Genomic DNA, 16,576 nt, shown 5'->3' on the forward strand with positions numbered 1-16,576 from the left:
GTGACCCAGAAGAACAACATTAGAGAGTCGGGAATTAGAGCTACTTAAGGATTGTCATCTACCACTGAAGCAGGCGCTGTGTTCAGTGGTATTAGGATCACTGGGGTAAGATGAGCTCTGCCCCCAAATCCTTCAAGGGCACTCCAGGGCCCTTGATGCTATATCCACAGTGGACAGGTGTTTGTTTTTGGAATTTGCTGAGCTTATTGGCCAGAGAGACACGCTGCAGTTTTGGTCAGATCTGGGCACACAACTGGGCTTCATTTTGGAGACAATGAAAGAAGTCGGGTAACCCATCCCATGCCTGTTTCCTCATGAACACAATGGAGCTTCCTAGAGCTCTCCCTTGAGTCAGCAGTGAGATCTCTGCATGTGGCGCCTCCTGAGGCTCTCTTCTCATTGAGATTCTGCAGAGCAAAAGAAGGTAAAGACTTTAGACCTGGAGCCTGAAGCACTGGTGTTTGCCACAGGCTTGGGACTGGCACTGAGAGTACCTCTCCGATTACTTGCCTTTCAATCCTCTAGATGAAATGTGAGGTACCTATGCTCACTGGGCAGCTATTCAGCTTGAGAAGCAGATGAAAGAAATTAAGAAAACAACAAGGTCAACAAGGTCACACCGTGACTAAGACTGGGTGGGAGCACAGATTGTTTTAATAGGAGGTGGCTGTGACCCCCTTTAAAGGAAGGGGTGAAAAAGAGGAGAAAGCTAAAAGACACAGGTGGGAGACAGGAAGTACCCAGGATCCCTGATGTGAGAGAGGCTTAGGTCAGCATAGGTCATGCATCTGGGTTATCACCTCATAATAAACACTTGACAGAATTGGGGCTAAAGCCAAAGTGTTTCCTTCTCTGAAAAACAAGGAGGGAGAACCTGGCGATCCCTGGGTCTATTTTTGACTCGAAAATACTGTGATGTAAATTAAAACTTGTGATCCTAATTTTGAGTGTGGCCAGAGCTCTTGGGGGTAGGGGTAGGGGCACAGCCTGCCAGGCAGGGTTGAAAAGAACAAAGGAAGCCTCTCTGAGAGCAGCCATCTCCTGCCCTGGGAAGAGCAGAGGATGGGAAGAATGACTCTATTACCCTCTGCAGTTTCTCTGATCATGGTCAGTTGCTTGAATTGTGCAAATTAAAATAGGAAATGTGCGTCTATAAATAACCTCTGTAAGTGACACAGTGGAGACAACCATTACAAATGGACTCAGTGGAGCGTGCATGGTTTGTGATGTCACCCCACCCCGAGCAAGTATTCATGTATCTGTAATTCATAATCATTTGTTCATGTTCGCTATCATTTCTCTCATCAAATACAACTAAAAAAGAAAACTGAACTCAAATAGATTGGGTCTTATCCTCTCCAGCATAAAATAAAACCATATCTCACCAGGACATGTAGGAGGTCTGAATTCACAGTCAGCCTGAGCAACTGAATAGCTAGACCTGGTCATGCTTCTAAGAATTAGGAAGTGACCTCGGACAGTTCAGCACAGTCCCAACCTGATGAATGCCTCTGTAGGTCCTTAGAATCTGTCCCCCAGACACTTGCCTTTCACTAGCAATTAGCCTCAGTGTGTACTGAGAGACCTTACTGGCCAGGAGGCACTAATAGAGAGGATAGAGAGATGGCTCAGGGATTATGAACACTGACTGTTCTAGAAGCTAAGAAGCCTCTTGCTCCTGCCTGTAACTCCATTTCCAGGAGATCAAACTCCCTCTGGCCTCTGTGGGTGAAGGGACTCTGGCCAGGTCCAGCGTGGCAAAGATGACTCTGGCAGGTCTTGCCCTTCTCCCTCATTCCTTCTGCCCTACTAAAAATTGTGAGTTCACATTCCTAAAGCTAGCCACCAAGGTCAGCTCCTTTATTTGGCCACTTCCTCCTAGTGAGACTGACTATGAAGGTCCAGCTATCAAAGTATTCCAATCTAGCAATCAAAAGCCCCCTTTGGCTCAACTAATTAACATACCCAATTACAATTAAACACCTCATCCTAACACAGGTTTCCTCTTTTGCCTTTATAAACTGACATCTGACTATGGGTCATGTCTGTCTCCTCTCTATCTAAAACATCCCTTCCCCTTCTGTCTTGTTCTCTTCTGCTTCTCCCTTGGGTCCTGTTCTCTTCTCTTATTCCCTGCCTTTTGTCCCCCTGGAGCAAATAAATCTCCTGTGTGCTGAGAACTTGGTCTTGGGGTACCTTGAGCCAACTCTGAGGTTCTCTACAGTGAGCACCTACTCATATGTGGTATATATAAACTCACTCAGGAACACACATAGGCACATAAATTAAAAGTAAATACTTTTAGAAATTGTGCAATGAGTGATCACTAAATGAGAAAATGCTTTCTGAGAAACTACATATCCCTTTCTCTCCTCACACCTCTGAAAGCAATGGACCAGATTGATGGTTAATCGTGCTATAAACAGATACAGACCTCAAACTGTGAGAGTCATACAACAAAGTTCACATCACAGTAGTGTTTAGTATATTCACAAAGTTGTTCAACAATAACTAATCGTTAATTGAAGAACATTTTTATTACACCAAAAGAAACCACCCCACTAACAGTCACTTGTAAGTTGCCTCTTTCCCTACCTCCTGACAGCTTTCAGACAGCAATCCCAGCCACTAAACTGTCTTCCAGGCTCATGTTGCAACACAGACCAGCCTTCTTTTTTATAGCTATATAATATTTTGTTTTACTGGTTTATTACCGCATGGCTATCTCTTAATAGACAAATGGTTTATTGTATCATTCTGATTGTTGGAAATATTATTGTAGAAATCAGAATATATTTTGTTGAAGTCCATGTTTCCCTTGGGTTTATACATCTGAGCTGTGACAGTTGGGTCATATGAAAACTAAGTTTGTGAGAAGCTACTGGTCCAACTTCAAAGTCACACCACCAATATTTTCTATGTCATTGCCAAAGCTTATGTTGTCTGCCTTTTATTATAATTATCCTGGTGTGTACCTGCTTTGGATTTTGACTTATATTTTCCTGGTGAGAAACACTGCTAGGCATATTTTGATATACATGCTGGCCATTTTGAAGCCTTCTTCAGTTAGAAATCCAGTGTGTCTATTTTTGTTTTGCTGTTTGTAATTATCTTGTCACATATAAGAAGTAATCAATGATTGCAAAGAATTCTGCTTATGCTTTTAGTCTAAGGAAGTCTCAGTTTTTAAGTTCAAGCCTTTCATCCATTTTGAGTTATGTTTTTTTTGTAAGACGTGCAGCTGCATTCCAATGTTAACTTTGCACATAGGTGTAAGTTGTTCTGGTGTTCTTTTCCTAGGAACTGTATTCTTTACTCATTGATCTGTTTTGACATCTTGTTGACAGTGACTGTAAACATTTACACATACTTATGTATTTTCATTTAGGTTTTCTTAATGTATATGCATTTTCTTATGCTGATTTAATAATTCAATATAGTATTAATTACTATAAGAATTACATATCCTTACATGCAGTGTTACATTTTAATATAACAAACATTATTATACTTTGTTGTTCACAGAAGTAAGTCACTTATAGATTGGTCTTGGCTGTTTTACTTTTCTCTTCTTGTTCTTGTTCTTGTTCTTGTTCTTGTTCTTGTTCTTGTTCTTGTTCTTGTTCTTGTTCTTGTTCTTGTTCTTGTTCTTCTTCTTGTTCTTGTTCTTGTTCTTCTTCTTCTTGTTCTTCTTCTTCTTCTTGTTCTTCTTCTTCTTCTTCTTGTTCTTCTTCTTGTTCTTCTTCTTGTTCTTCTTCTTGTTCTTCTTGTTCTTGTTCTCCTTCTTCTTGTTCTTCTTCTTGTTCCTCTTTTTCCTCCTCCTCCTCCTTCTCTTCTTTCTTCTCCTTTTCCTCCTCCTCCTTCCCTTCCTACTCCCCTTTCCTCTCCCACTTCCCTTTTATGACAGAGTTCTTGATATAGCCTAGGCTGGCCTTAAACTAACTACATAGCCCAGGTTGTCCTTGAACTGCCAGTAATCCTCCTTGCCTCTGCCTGTGGAGTGCTGGAATTACAAACTCAAAGACAATGACATCTTATAAAGCATGCTTGTAATACTGTTGGAGGATGATGAGTCTAGTTTTAGACTAGAGAAAACTTAAGAGTTTACAATCTAGTTCCTTCACTTTAAGACCAACCCCCAAAAAATAAACACCCCAAATGAATGGACACAGATACATCCAGTGTCCATACTCAGCAGGTGGGCTAAGAGACTTTCAAAAGATTGTATAATCAAAGAAGAAAGACTAGAACCCAGTTATTCATATTCACCATATAGCACAGTGGTGTTTGTTTCTAATTTTGATTGTTAGTAAATTGCTATGCTATTTTTGCATGCAAAATACTGTACTAGCTAACGTAGTTTGAATGGCACATTTTCCAATTTATTCTTGCCTCTTGTTTAGGAAATAGCTACCCTATTAGGATGCAGAAAGGTAACCCCACAAGAATAAAACATGAAATCCTTAAGAGCACTTGCTATATTATTTTTGTAAATTAGAATTGAATGTTTAAAACTATAATGAAAAGTGTTTCATATTTCTATTACCCTCACAAGATCTCTTAATATTTTGTTATTCCCTGAGCATCATAATAGCATTAAAAACAAAATAGTAATAATGGTCATTTAAGACACTTAGAAACCATTCTCTCTAATCTAATCTCTACACACCTGCAAGGCAGATATTCTTATACCCATTTAACAGCCCAGGGAGCTAAAATTGAATGGCTTACATATGTGTCTTTTTCAAAAATCATTTCAAAACAAAAGGAAATAGTACTCAAATGTTAGTGTCTAGGACTGAGTCAAGCGATGATTTGGTTTTAGCCCTGCAGCTTAACTAAGCAATGAACAGTAGAATCTTGTGAGTGGAGAGAGTAGGGTTCTGGTGTTAGCTGACTGCCTCTGGAAGCCCTGGAGAATAGGACATGGGTAGATGTTCCTAGTGGACACTGGACCCTGGTCAGGACACTGAAGGACAGCATAAAAGCTTGTCAGATCTAGGTAACAGAGAGACACAGGTCAAACCCAGGTGCCATTCGGGCTGTAGCTTCTCAGCCAGGTTATAACACTAACTCACACTGAGGACTTTTAAACAGCATGGCTTCCTGTTGTCATCAGAACTCAGTGCCCATCAGTGAACAGAAAGCATCTCCCTGACTCCTCTCTGGCTCTTAGTAGTAGAAAAAGAATCTGAGTCTGAGAGAGACCTCAGAGCAGCACTGTGCTTCCCCACTGTGTGGTACCATCCAGAGGACTGCAGCCAGCCAGACAGTTTTAAAGTCCAAGGAAGCCATGGCCAGAATCTGGAGGTGTAGCTCTAGCCAGGAGTCCCCTACATGACATCTCAAGAGCTGGTGTCACCTAAGCTTTTATGGTCCTTAGACCTCAGACTGTTGACCCATCCAGCTTAGAACTGTCATCAGGGTCGACTTAGATACCAAAGTCATTGCAAATGAAAGACCAGTTTCACCTTTGCCAAGGATGGTAGCCAGAGGCCTATTTGACATGGCTGGCTATGGAAAAACAGCAGTCATTTCTGTATGTTGGTTCTTTCTAACATGGGCCTCAGCTGGGATGGGCTATGTGGCAGACTAAGGAGGATGCTGAAGCCTGTTCACTGTCCATGGTTCCTTCTAGAAACATTCACCAACAGATATGAGGAACACTACAGTGATTTTTCCATGCAGATGAGTAAAGTCAGCCTCGTGCATTGGCTCAGGTGCAAAGCTCAGTAGAAGAAGAAGATGTCAGACATGCCTAGAGTACATTCTTCTAGAGCCAGAGAGCCAGAGTATGTTTGCTATGCAACAATCATATGTGTGGTAATGTCTACCGGAGGGTATAGAACATTAACTGTTATGTACTATATTTATACCAATATTATTTGCAGATATAATCTTATAGTGCATGCTATTATTTATGTTACTAAACACTATAAGATTTTAGTTATATAGGTCAAATTACAAAACTATGCTTATTATGTGACTTATTGTATGTAATTTAGTTTATCGCATTTATTAATTTACTTAGATACTGAATACATTTAACTTAATTAAATATAAATAAATTTTTCTTTGCCAGGCATTGAAGGCAAGTTTTATGCATAAACTCTGACATAAAGTAAAATAAATTGAGAATTGGAAAATGAGCAGTAAGAAGGGAACTGTTTCTGTCTCTAAATGATACAAACAGCACCCACAATGGGCAAAAGAAGGACTGACTGGAGTTTGCATTTGATAAGCATTGATCTAGTTCCACTCACTGTGCTGGTGTGCTGTGTAAAGTCATGTTTACTTCTTAGGACAATCAGGAGAGGCACATTTTGTCAATTTTGCTTTTCAGATGGCAAGCCAGAGTCCGGGAGTTAAAGTTACCCAGGTCATGGGAAGCTCCTGGACTCTAGAACCTGAGTGAGGCAACCTTCCCTATTATGGCTGCTGTTTGTAGGGAAAGGATAAAATATGCAAAAACACAGCATCCCATCCCTGTTGGCTTTGTAAAAAAAAGAAGTTTCACCTTTGTCTCACCTTTGAGAAAGCCATTTCTAACTCAAGCTTGCTTTCTCACAAGAACACAATGATCTGCAAAATATAAGTCTATGGTAGATTTTCAATTATTCAACAAGTTTTCATTATGCCTTAAGCAGTTCTAAGCATGGGGTCCATTGTCTATTATAAAGTCTATGCTTGGCGTGCAGTGCCTAAACAAACAAGCAGGTCCTATCAATGAATACAAAAGCACAAAACTCTAAGTATCATAGAGGAAAATGTGAGTGTTAAGAAGAAACTGTAACAAAAGGGCCTGGATTAGACAAGTGGTTGGGGACGATCCGGAGCCATGAACAAAGACTCTATTACAACTGGTCCCAAAAGGAAAACTTACACCAGTGCTGTAAGGTCCTGAGTATTTCAGGGAGAAGCATTTGAAGAACAAATGTCAGGTCTCTAGGATACAATATGCTTTGACACATTTAAAAAACACACGGAAAACTATTCATCCACGTGTTACGTTCTAAAGGGGATAGGAGTATATATCAGACATTATGTTGTAGAAAAGCATCACAAGGAAAGATGTAAGAGACCCTGGCCATGAGACAGTAGTTGCAAAGGTAAGCTGTATGCTACAGATTGCCTTGGCAGAAACTTGGAGAGAAAGTTGGGCCTCATTATGGGAATTGTTATCTTAGTCAAGTGTTGAAGGATGACTGGCTCTGGGACACAGAAGCATGACTGTATTTTTAGCCAGAGGGACCAGTGTGCAGAAAAGCCCAGAATAAGAGTAGCACACATTACTACACATGGTAGTAAAAGACCAGGAGGCTCCCTGTGAAGCTGTGGACAAACTGACTGACACTAGGATATAAATCCTGCTAAGAACTTCACACTGTGTCTGCTGGGCAACAGGTATATATTATAGCATTTGGATTGAAACACAGTAATTGTAGTAACACATAAAGAATTTGTTGTATAGGGTAGAGATAAGTAGACCATGACTAACTTTCACAATATTTTAAACAAGAGAAAATAATAATTGTCAGTAAAGTCAATGGTAGTGAGTTTGAAGATGAATGACCAGGCTCTAGATGACATTTGAAGTACCTAAAGTAAAGCAGGTGGCCATGACATAGGTACAGAGATTGGATACAGACCTCGTGGTAACATGGAACAAAAAGACACTCAGAAATCCAACAGTTCCATAGGATATTTAATTGCAGCCTTTTAAATATTGTCTGCCTACAAATAACATTAACGATAGATAGTTCAGTCTCTCCATATATGCACTGAGCAGTCTGCAAACCTGTGTGGATGCCCTGTGGTCATCCACCTTATTAGTCAATTTTCTTTTCATTGGCAGAAGCAATTTAAAGTACATGGGGTTTATTTTTGCACAAGCACATATATCTAATTGGTCACATATGTCCATGGAACCTGTGAGTACAGCCCAACACCAAACCATAAAAACACTTAAAACATGAGATTTTTTAAAAAAATGATGTTTCTATAACTTTACTATGTGGTTCTTCAGTGTAATTTTTGTAGATGACATTTTGGTCAGAATGTCAGAAGGTTTGAATTACCTGAAAGGCACAATTCATCATGAAGAGAAAGACAAAGTAACTGGGCTTCCTTGGTCCATGACAGTGAACAGGAAGAAAAGACAAGACCTGCCTTAATGGTCTTTATCTTCCTACCAGGATTTATGTCCCAAATATTACATAACTGGAAACAATACCATTAGCCTAAGACCAAATGCTCAAACACATGTGCTTCTTGGAATATTTTCACATAAAAGCTATAACTCTCAGAGTCAATGAAAAAAAAATCAGTAGGGAAGACCAAAAGTATCTATAGGTGGGACTAGAAAATATTTTGTTTGAAATCCTCCAGTTACAAGTTCACTGTCTTGCCATTACTATGTGCAGTTTGGGCACTTCAAACTAAGATCATCATTCATTTCTTTGTGTCTGTTCCCTTATTTATCAATACTAGCATAATATATAGACTCATTTGTCATAAATTGTTATTGTCTTTGAACACAGATCTGTTCTCCAAATGTAAAGAAGTATTTGAAATTATTCCAAAGTGACATTTTTACTATCTTCAGAAGTTATCACAGAAGCAAGGATAGAACTTTATGATCAATTCAGATTAAAAATTATATTAGAGATAGTGAACAACTCATTGGGCAAGCAGCACACATGGCTTGGAGAAGCAAGAATGGCTAAGATGGGCTCAGGCTGCCAATGATTTGCAGTGAGCTGGAGAAGCTTAGATGGAGAAGTGGTTCACTGTGGAAAGTGCTGTAAGCGCTGGAGTCTGGAGAAAGGTGCAGAACCAAGAAAACTAAAGAGCAAGGACTTATGGACATATGAAGAAATAATGATATTAAGTTATATTAAAAAAAAAAACCCTGAGCCTCAGTTCTTCATTTTATTCTAGCTATTTTATAATTTTCAGAAGCCTATGAGACCATTAATGTGTAAAACTATTTGAACAAGTAGAGACACTGCTGTTGGCTACCAAGTGTTTCATAACTGAGACCCGAAAGGACTTTGTGCCTTCCAAATCACTTCACTTCCTGCCATATCAACGATTGACAGGCTCGTGTCAGAGTTTATCATTCTTCCTTTGAGAAAATGGCACACTCCCCCTTATTGGCCAGGAATGACAGATAGTGCTGCCTGACAGAACATAGCTGTCTGGCTTGCCTTGGCCCTCCACTCCAGGAAGCTTGTTTCTAATGATTGATGTTGATGAGGCACCTGGGAACTGCAGAGGTCATGCTAAGTCACTACCCAATCTTCCTAGCACCATTGTTCCTGCTCCCTTCAAACTAGCACAAGAAAGACCATGGCAAGGAAAATCCCACCTGTACAATGGATGCTGTCCTGGGAGTTCCAGCTCAAGGTATCATGGATAGTGAGTGATTTAATAAGTCACAACCATGCTTTCCTTGACTGTGTCTATATCCTTCCAGAGAGACCCTGGGGTCTTCATAAAGAGGCCTTAAAATGGCACAGCATTTCTGGCTAAAGGATGTATTATTTTGCGAATATTTTGAAGCTGCACAGAAGTTGTTGCTTTATAGGAATGAGGAAACATGTATTGACATTTCTATGCCCAGACCTATTTTTTTGACAAGCTAAAAAATACTGAAAACCAGGCAGAACCATTTTCTCCCGTGTATGCAGTACAGTTGGAAAGTACACTGTTTTTTCCCAGTGTGTATTTGGTAAAATATGTGCACTGAAATTTCAGGGTAATTCCTAATGCAGAAATAACCCCTGATATGGCAGATTTATAAGCTAAGCAATTTTTATTTATTTACTAATGTGGATTCCCTTAAGAGCTCAAATGTTCTGCTGGTTACTTATGGCTTCTCCTTGAAAAGTCTAACCTGTGAGGTCTCAGCAGTCTGAAACTGCAGGCTGCAGGGTTGTCAGGGTTGAACATCAGCCTGAATTTTCTTCTGCCTATGACTTGGTTGGTTTACAATCTACCAGTGCATCAGCTGCTCCTTTGATAGTTAATAATTCATAATTAAAGTGGCAATACCAATGAATCAACATGACTGTAGGCTTGGAGCCTCTTCTCTCTCTAATCTTTCTTTTGATTCTAATGATGGGGGTAAGGGAGGGGGGAACTGGAGAGGAACTGAAAGCTTTCATCCTAAGCTTTGCCTCCCTTAGCATTAGAATTCTGTTCATCCTCTCAGAGAGGAATTCAGCACAGCCTCCAAGTCCAAGATGCAGGAATCCCACTTTTCCTCATGTATCTATCTGATCCCTCGGGGAAGAAACCGGGTGCTGCTCTAGCTGCAAAAGAGCTTGCTTTGTCATCTTCCCGAGGGCAGGCTTAGATGAAATGACACAGGAAGAATGGATTTAGAATTGAGGACACATAGGAGGGGCAACAGAAGGAGGCAGCTGAGTGGTTCTCTAAAGATGAGCCAAGCCATTAAAGGGAAGGAGTGAGGAAGAAGAAAAAATTAAAAAAAATGTCTTCAAGGTTGCCCAAGGTCCTGACACGCTCCAAGAGCATGGGCATCTGCATGTTGCAATCCAAGGCCATGAGAGTCTGTGGTGTACTGTGTGCGTGGCAGCTATCTAAAGTTAAGGGGCTTAGTCAGAATGCAGAAGCTCCACTTACACAGAGGAACTTGTGTGCTACACCTGAGACTAAAAGAGCCAGGAGAAGAGCAGACTGGTTGCATCATTACCTTAAAAGGTCATGCTGGTTACATGGAAAAGCTAGAATAGATGTACTCAGACATGCATAGGAACCACTTGCAAAGTCCCAGGTAGGAGTGAGTCTATTGTAGATGTCTATTGAGAATTGATTAGAAACCCAAGTAGAAAATGATAATGAAAAGAGTTGATGTGGACTCTCGGTATTTTCCTATCCTGAGCTTTTAGTGAAGTTAATAATTAAGGCAGGAAGGTTGATCAAAATAGGGAGGAAAATGAAGGGTGACATTTTACCCTGAAGTGCCTAAGATCAATGGACATCATCCAGTCCAAGAGAGGGAAACAATCTTGCGATGTTATTGTCGCTTTTTCTGTAATCAGCAACAGCATTTTTATTGCTGCCATAGCAACCAGTACTTATTGAGTGCTTACTTTACATCAGCCACTCTGCTAAGACAGCACTTAAAATCATGCAGTGAAGCACCTACCAGTTCACAGGTGAGGCACCAGAGTTCAAGCCGATAAAGGCAAATTACTGATTAAGATCATACAGTAGGTGAGAAATTGAACCCCAGAGCCCTACCTCTAACTGATGGGATAGCATAACACTAAAATTATTTCCCCTTAAGACCACAGATAGGTCCTGGCTTTACTATCATTCTCCTTGAAAATTTCCAACATTATTTCTCAAATTGTAGAAGTCTTGATTTAACTTTTGATTTGAGACCTCAAGGCTAGTGTTATTTGGTGTGCAACTACCTCATTGTGCTAAGCAGTGGCGGTGATGCATAGCTCCAGAGCTACCACATGGTCAAGAAGGGAACACACTAATCCACCATGTTTTGTGGGGTTGCTGAGCTATGATGCTTGGTATGTTTTGCACAGTCATTGTATTTTGAACTTAATGATCTTTAAAATTTACAATTATGTTCATTGGTCATAACTCCAGCATGAACCAAGGGATAGCCATACAATGTAAAGATGACAACAGTCATGGAGCGTTTAAGGCTTGATGTATTAGTCTCAGGGAGAATATTACTAATGGTAATCAAGAAATCAATAGAAAGTTTCAGAATGAAGGTGGAATAGTTATAATGAAACCAAGGGGTTAAATGGGGTAAAGAAAGGAAGGCAGGGTAAAGGGGAGGAACATGGGGGAGGGATAATTAATACTAACGAAATCTTTGAAAATGTCATGTAGAGCCCTACTACTATAGAAGTCTTCCAAAGTACATATGTATACATAGAGGAAAAGAGTTGAAATGGAGTTATCCTATAACAGTGGGACAATGCCTTTTCTAGATACCATGTGCTTCCATATAAAAAGCCAATTACCTCTTATAGATTACCTCTTTTTGAGTTGTTGGTCACTATGGTCATAGACACTCCTCCCATAAAAACACTCCAGGCTATTGCTCTTGATCATTCTCTAGAACTGCATGTTATGGCCCTGTTGCTGAAGATACCACATACTGGGGTCATAGAACATGGAGAAATCAAGTTGCTAGTGACCTAACTTTCCTTTCTACTGGCTAACTTTCATAGCCCTGGAAGGCTCTGCTTACAATCCCAGGGAACAAACGTATTCAACACTTACCCAGCTGTGAAACCTGTGGACAACAATAACCAACCTAACAAGATGTGCTCACTGGTAGAACAAAGGCACAAAAGTCATGGAAACAACCAACCACTTTCTAATTACATTTAAAGTCTTCTTCACAAGACAAACGCATGCCTGGTATGTTTATTAACTGGAGGGAGGAAAGTCCATGACAGGCTAGGTCATAAGCCCTAGAGAAAACACTAATTCTACTAAATGAAGATAGTAATAAACTGATCCCTAAGATTTTATTTGATATCTACAGGTCAGTGGATCTCTCAATACCTATCAGAAAAACTTCTTTTAACAGTGCATAGTTAACATTCTAGTAAACATAGAGAGTCACAACTGACTAATATGCAGAGAATAAAAGACTATGGAGTGCTCAACTGTAAGTGAGATATTTGTATTATATGCCCATCTCCTAAGGCTCATGAATCATCACAAAGGAGAAGGTGGAAATATTGCAAGAGCCAAAGGCAGTGAATGACTATAGGTAAACCATTTTCCATGCATAACAGGACCCTTGTACATCTAAACTGAAAATTGCTGAGGTCCCACCACTCACTGAGAAGTTATTGACAACTGATACCTATTAGGAGAGGGAGAATATGTTTGCTTCAAGTATATCCCCTAAATGACTATCCATGCTTCAGTAGATGATCCTACACCCATCTACAGAGAACAACAAACTGACTCAGTAGTTTTTTTAAAATAGAGAAGAATGCATAAGGTCAGAAGGAAAAAGTGGTAGTGGAATAGGAGAGAAATTAGAGAGAAGTACGGGGTAGATGTTTGATCAGAAACACTTTAAATGCATGTATAAAGTTTTCACAAAACTTAACAACAATGCTTAGCAAAATTTGAATTTGGTCTGAAGTTTCCATGGATGACTCAACAGAAACGTTCTGGTTTTGACAGCTGCCTATTGTTTTGTTCATATCTGTTTACTTTGTAGGAAATATACATTCAATTACTCCCTTTCCTTTATGTGACTGGAAACTATGTAAAGAAGAAAGGAATCTGTGGGTAAAGAGGGACTCTCTCAGGTCCTTGTGTTTTACCTTTGACCTTGCCTTTAATCAAATAAGTGGTTATACCTGGATCTTGAGAGCTTCAAAGCCACTGTACACACACAACAATGCGTTCATTCATACTTTCTCAACAGGGCGCAACACTCTGTTTTTCTGTTAGACACATTCTATAAATGATGGCATTTATCAGATCTTTGCCAAGACAAACAAAGTGGGATTAAAATGATGTTCATCCTACAAACATATATCATATTCATAGGCTGACAGCTCTTTTTTAAGCACACACAAAAATATCATTCTCAGTTTTTTCTTCTCTTCTGTGTTTCTTTACAGTTCCTCCCCAGATAATGAACATCTCGTCAGACATTACCGTGAATGAAGGAAGCAGTGTGACCCTGTTATGTCTTGCAATTGGCAGACCAGAACCAACGGTGACATGGAGGCACCTGTCAGTCAAGGGTAAGGTATTTACCATGCAAAGTTTTAAGAGTGTACTTTAAAAGCCGGCTTGGTTCTCATGCTAAAAGGAGATCAGTATCCAGAAAATAACATTGTATGTGAATGCATCAATACGCCATCTCAGGACCAATCTGTTTTATGTATCTGCTGCTAAGTGCCACATTCCAGGCAAGGAATTTGCAGAAGAAAATTACCTAAATTATCTGCTCAGCTTTTCTTTCATGACTTGGGAAGCCTTTGTTTTCAAACTGAAAGGAAGAGTGTGTGAGTAGCTTTTGTTGAGTGATAGTAACTTGTGTGGAGATGGATGTGCCCTTTCTTATGGTGGTGGTGATGTTGACAGCATGCCCTGGGGAACTTTGACATTACTGTATGTGTACTAAAGAAAACCATACCTGCTTGTATTTTCAGAACAGTTTTAGAGAACTGTATCTGTTGGATCTGATGTGGGGGAAAGGTCAGTGGAGTGGGGGATTGCACTCTGCATGACCTTGCTGGGTGTTCAGCAATTGGTATTAACACATCAGTTACTACCATCTCTCACTAAATATGAAGGAAATCTAAAGGACATGGGTTCTTATCTCCTTGGAAATAAAACTTGGTCCAACTTGAACTTTCAAAGATGGGCACAGAGCCATCTGATATATTACACTGTTGCCAGCAAACTATGATTGATTCTTGAGATTATACAGGAATCAAGTGCTCCCTCAGGCATTAGAAAACACAAACGTGAAACCAGTGACTAGGAAAATACACATATGCCTGTGTGTAATGTAAAACTAATGCACATCTCAAAGAAAGCAAGGGACTTAATCTCAGTAACCTTGAGAAAGGCAGAGATCTCCAAAATACAAAATTCCCTCCCTGAGAAGGAAAGAAAACAATAGCAGACTTGCTTGAGCTTCCCAGGGCTGCCCTAGCCCAGTGCAAAAAATAGAAAATTTCATGAAATAAATGGAAATGTACTCCTTCCTATTGCTGGAGGCTGTGTGTCAAAGGTCAAATCATGGCCAGGTTGATTTCCTTCCTTAGCTGTGATGGACAATCTTGTCCATTCTCCTTCCCTCCCTCACTCCCTTTTTCTATCAGTCATGGTATGGCTTGGTTTGTAAATGTGTCTCTTAGGTCTCTGCCTTCATCCTCAGTAGCATTCTCCTTATGTGTGACTTATGCAAACTTCCCCTTTTTATAAGGAGATTAGCCAAATCCTATAGGGATCATAGCAATTACCTCTTCTTGTTTATTTATTAGTTTTACTTGATTGCCTTTATAAAGGCCCAATTTCCATCAAAACTTCAACTCGATTAAGACTACATGAAATCAATTTAAAAATTATAAATCACCTTTTAAAAGTCTTTGAAGAAAATTGTACTGATTTCTGACAAAGTAATGGCACCAACTGTATATGAGAATTTCTAATGCACAGTCAGTCATAACAGCCCAAAACAGATGTATGAATAGCAAATAAAGTACATGAAGAATTTCATAGTAATAACATTCAGACCAAAATGAGGTACCACTGTGGTAGAGATACCACTATGGTAAAGCATGAGATACAACTATGGTAGAGCTACCAGAAATACCAAGGCTAAATTGACTGAGAATATCATGTGTTGGTGAGAAAGTCATCCCTAGAAGTCAAAATAAGTCAAGATGAATATAACTTTGCACTAAAAGTAAGTACTGAGTATAAATTAGATTCTAACAAAATTTGAAGTATCTAGACATATAAGAAGACTACAGATATTGAAACCTAAAATTTTCATATTATAACATCAACAAAAGCATGAAAACATACTCACAGTTGGCATTGCAGTGCTCAGCTTTAATGTAAGTGCAACCAGAGCGCATGTCCCTAAAAGCCAGAGCCCCAGGTGACTTTTGTCTAAAGCTGGAGAGAATTTATGCTTTATGTGATCGACAAGAATATATCTAACCAGGACGCCAATTTTTATGCATTTTATAAAGTTGGATGTATTTATAAATGCTTTAAATCTCAGAATATACTTATTTGATCCCAACTATATAGTTCTCTAAGCCTGGAAACATTGTAAAAAGCACTTTGACTTTGTGAGTGTTTTGAAGCAATTCTTTCTCATGGTATGCTGGAAAGGGTTCCTTCCCCCTTTTGAAAAAGAGAGAGAGAGAGAGAGAGATTCATTCATCTCCCAACCTTTTATAGAGTGTAATAGTTGCAATTCAGTGTCAGAAAGAAAAAAAAACCCATCAAATTCTAAATTTAAATGTTGCCTGTGCTCTTTTAGTCTCCAGGACTGCATACCACTGTGAGCAAGGCTTTGTCTTCAGGCCTTTGGTTCCCCAGCTTTCATGGCTACCATTGTCTTTATGTATCTGCTTGCAATGCCATTTAAACTGTTCAACTCAAGACATTGTCTCTGAAGTTTTCAAAGATCTGGAGAGTTTGCAAGCTTGAAATTTGCATCTGATGCATGGACTCATTGTCGTCTCTGTTTAAAACCTGGTGAGCGTTACTTGAAGCCTGGGAGTTGTCCTAAAGCTTCAGAGAAGCATCCAGTACCTGGGAGCACCAAACAGCATAGTGAGGGAAGAACAAAGTGTTGCTTATTTGAGAATGGAAGAATAAAAACTAAAGGTTACAATCCCATTTCTTTTGACATTCCAATGGTGTTACACATGAGAATTAAATCCACTGAACAGTTCTGTTCCCCAAAGACTGATGCAGTTCCTGAAACATATGGCTTAAATTATGGGCTTAGATAATTGGAATAAATAAACAAACAATTTAGGAAAAATATATCAATGAACAGATGATT

The 16,576-nt window shown here is 39.5% G+C and overlaps 1 protein-coding gene across 10 annotated transcripts in view; it reads left to right on the top strand.

Moving 5' to 3' along the window:
* Opcml (opioid binding protein/cell adhesion molecule-like) overlaps positions 1-16,576 on the top strand; it is a 1,134,695-nt gene that overhangs the window by 1,008,916 nt on the left and 109,203 nt on the right. For all 10 annotated transcript variants that reach the window (XM_011242559.3, XM_030244423.1, NM_177906.5 and 7 more), the window contains one exon: positions 13,656-13,781. In XM_011242559.3, coding sequence (XP_011240861.1) covers positions 13,656-13,781 — 126 coding nt within the window. The remainder of the gene's footprint in view (positions 1-13,655; positions 13,782-16,576) is intronic.

This window comes from Mus musculus, chromosome 9 (genome assembly GCF_000001635.26).
Source record: "Mus musculus strain C57BL/6J chromosome 9, GRCm38.p6 C57BL/6J".
NCBI lineage: Eukaryota > Metazoa > Chordata > Mammalia > Rodentia > Muridae > Mus > Mus musculus.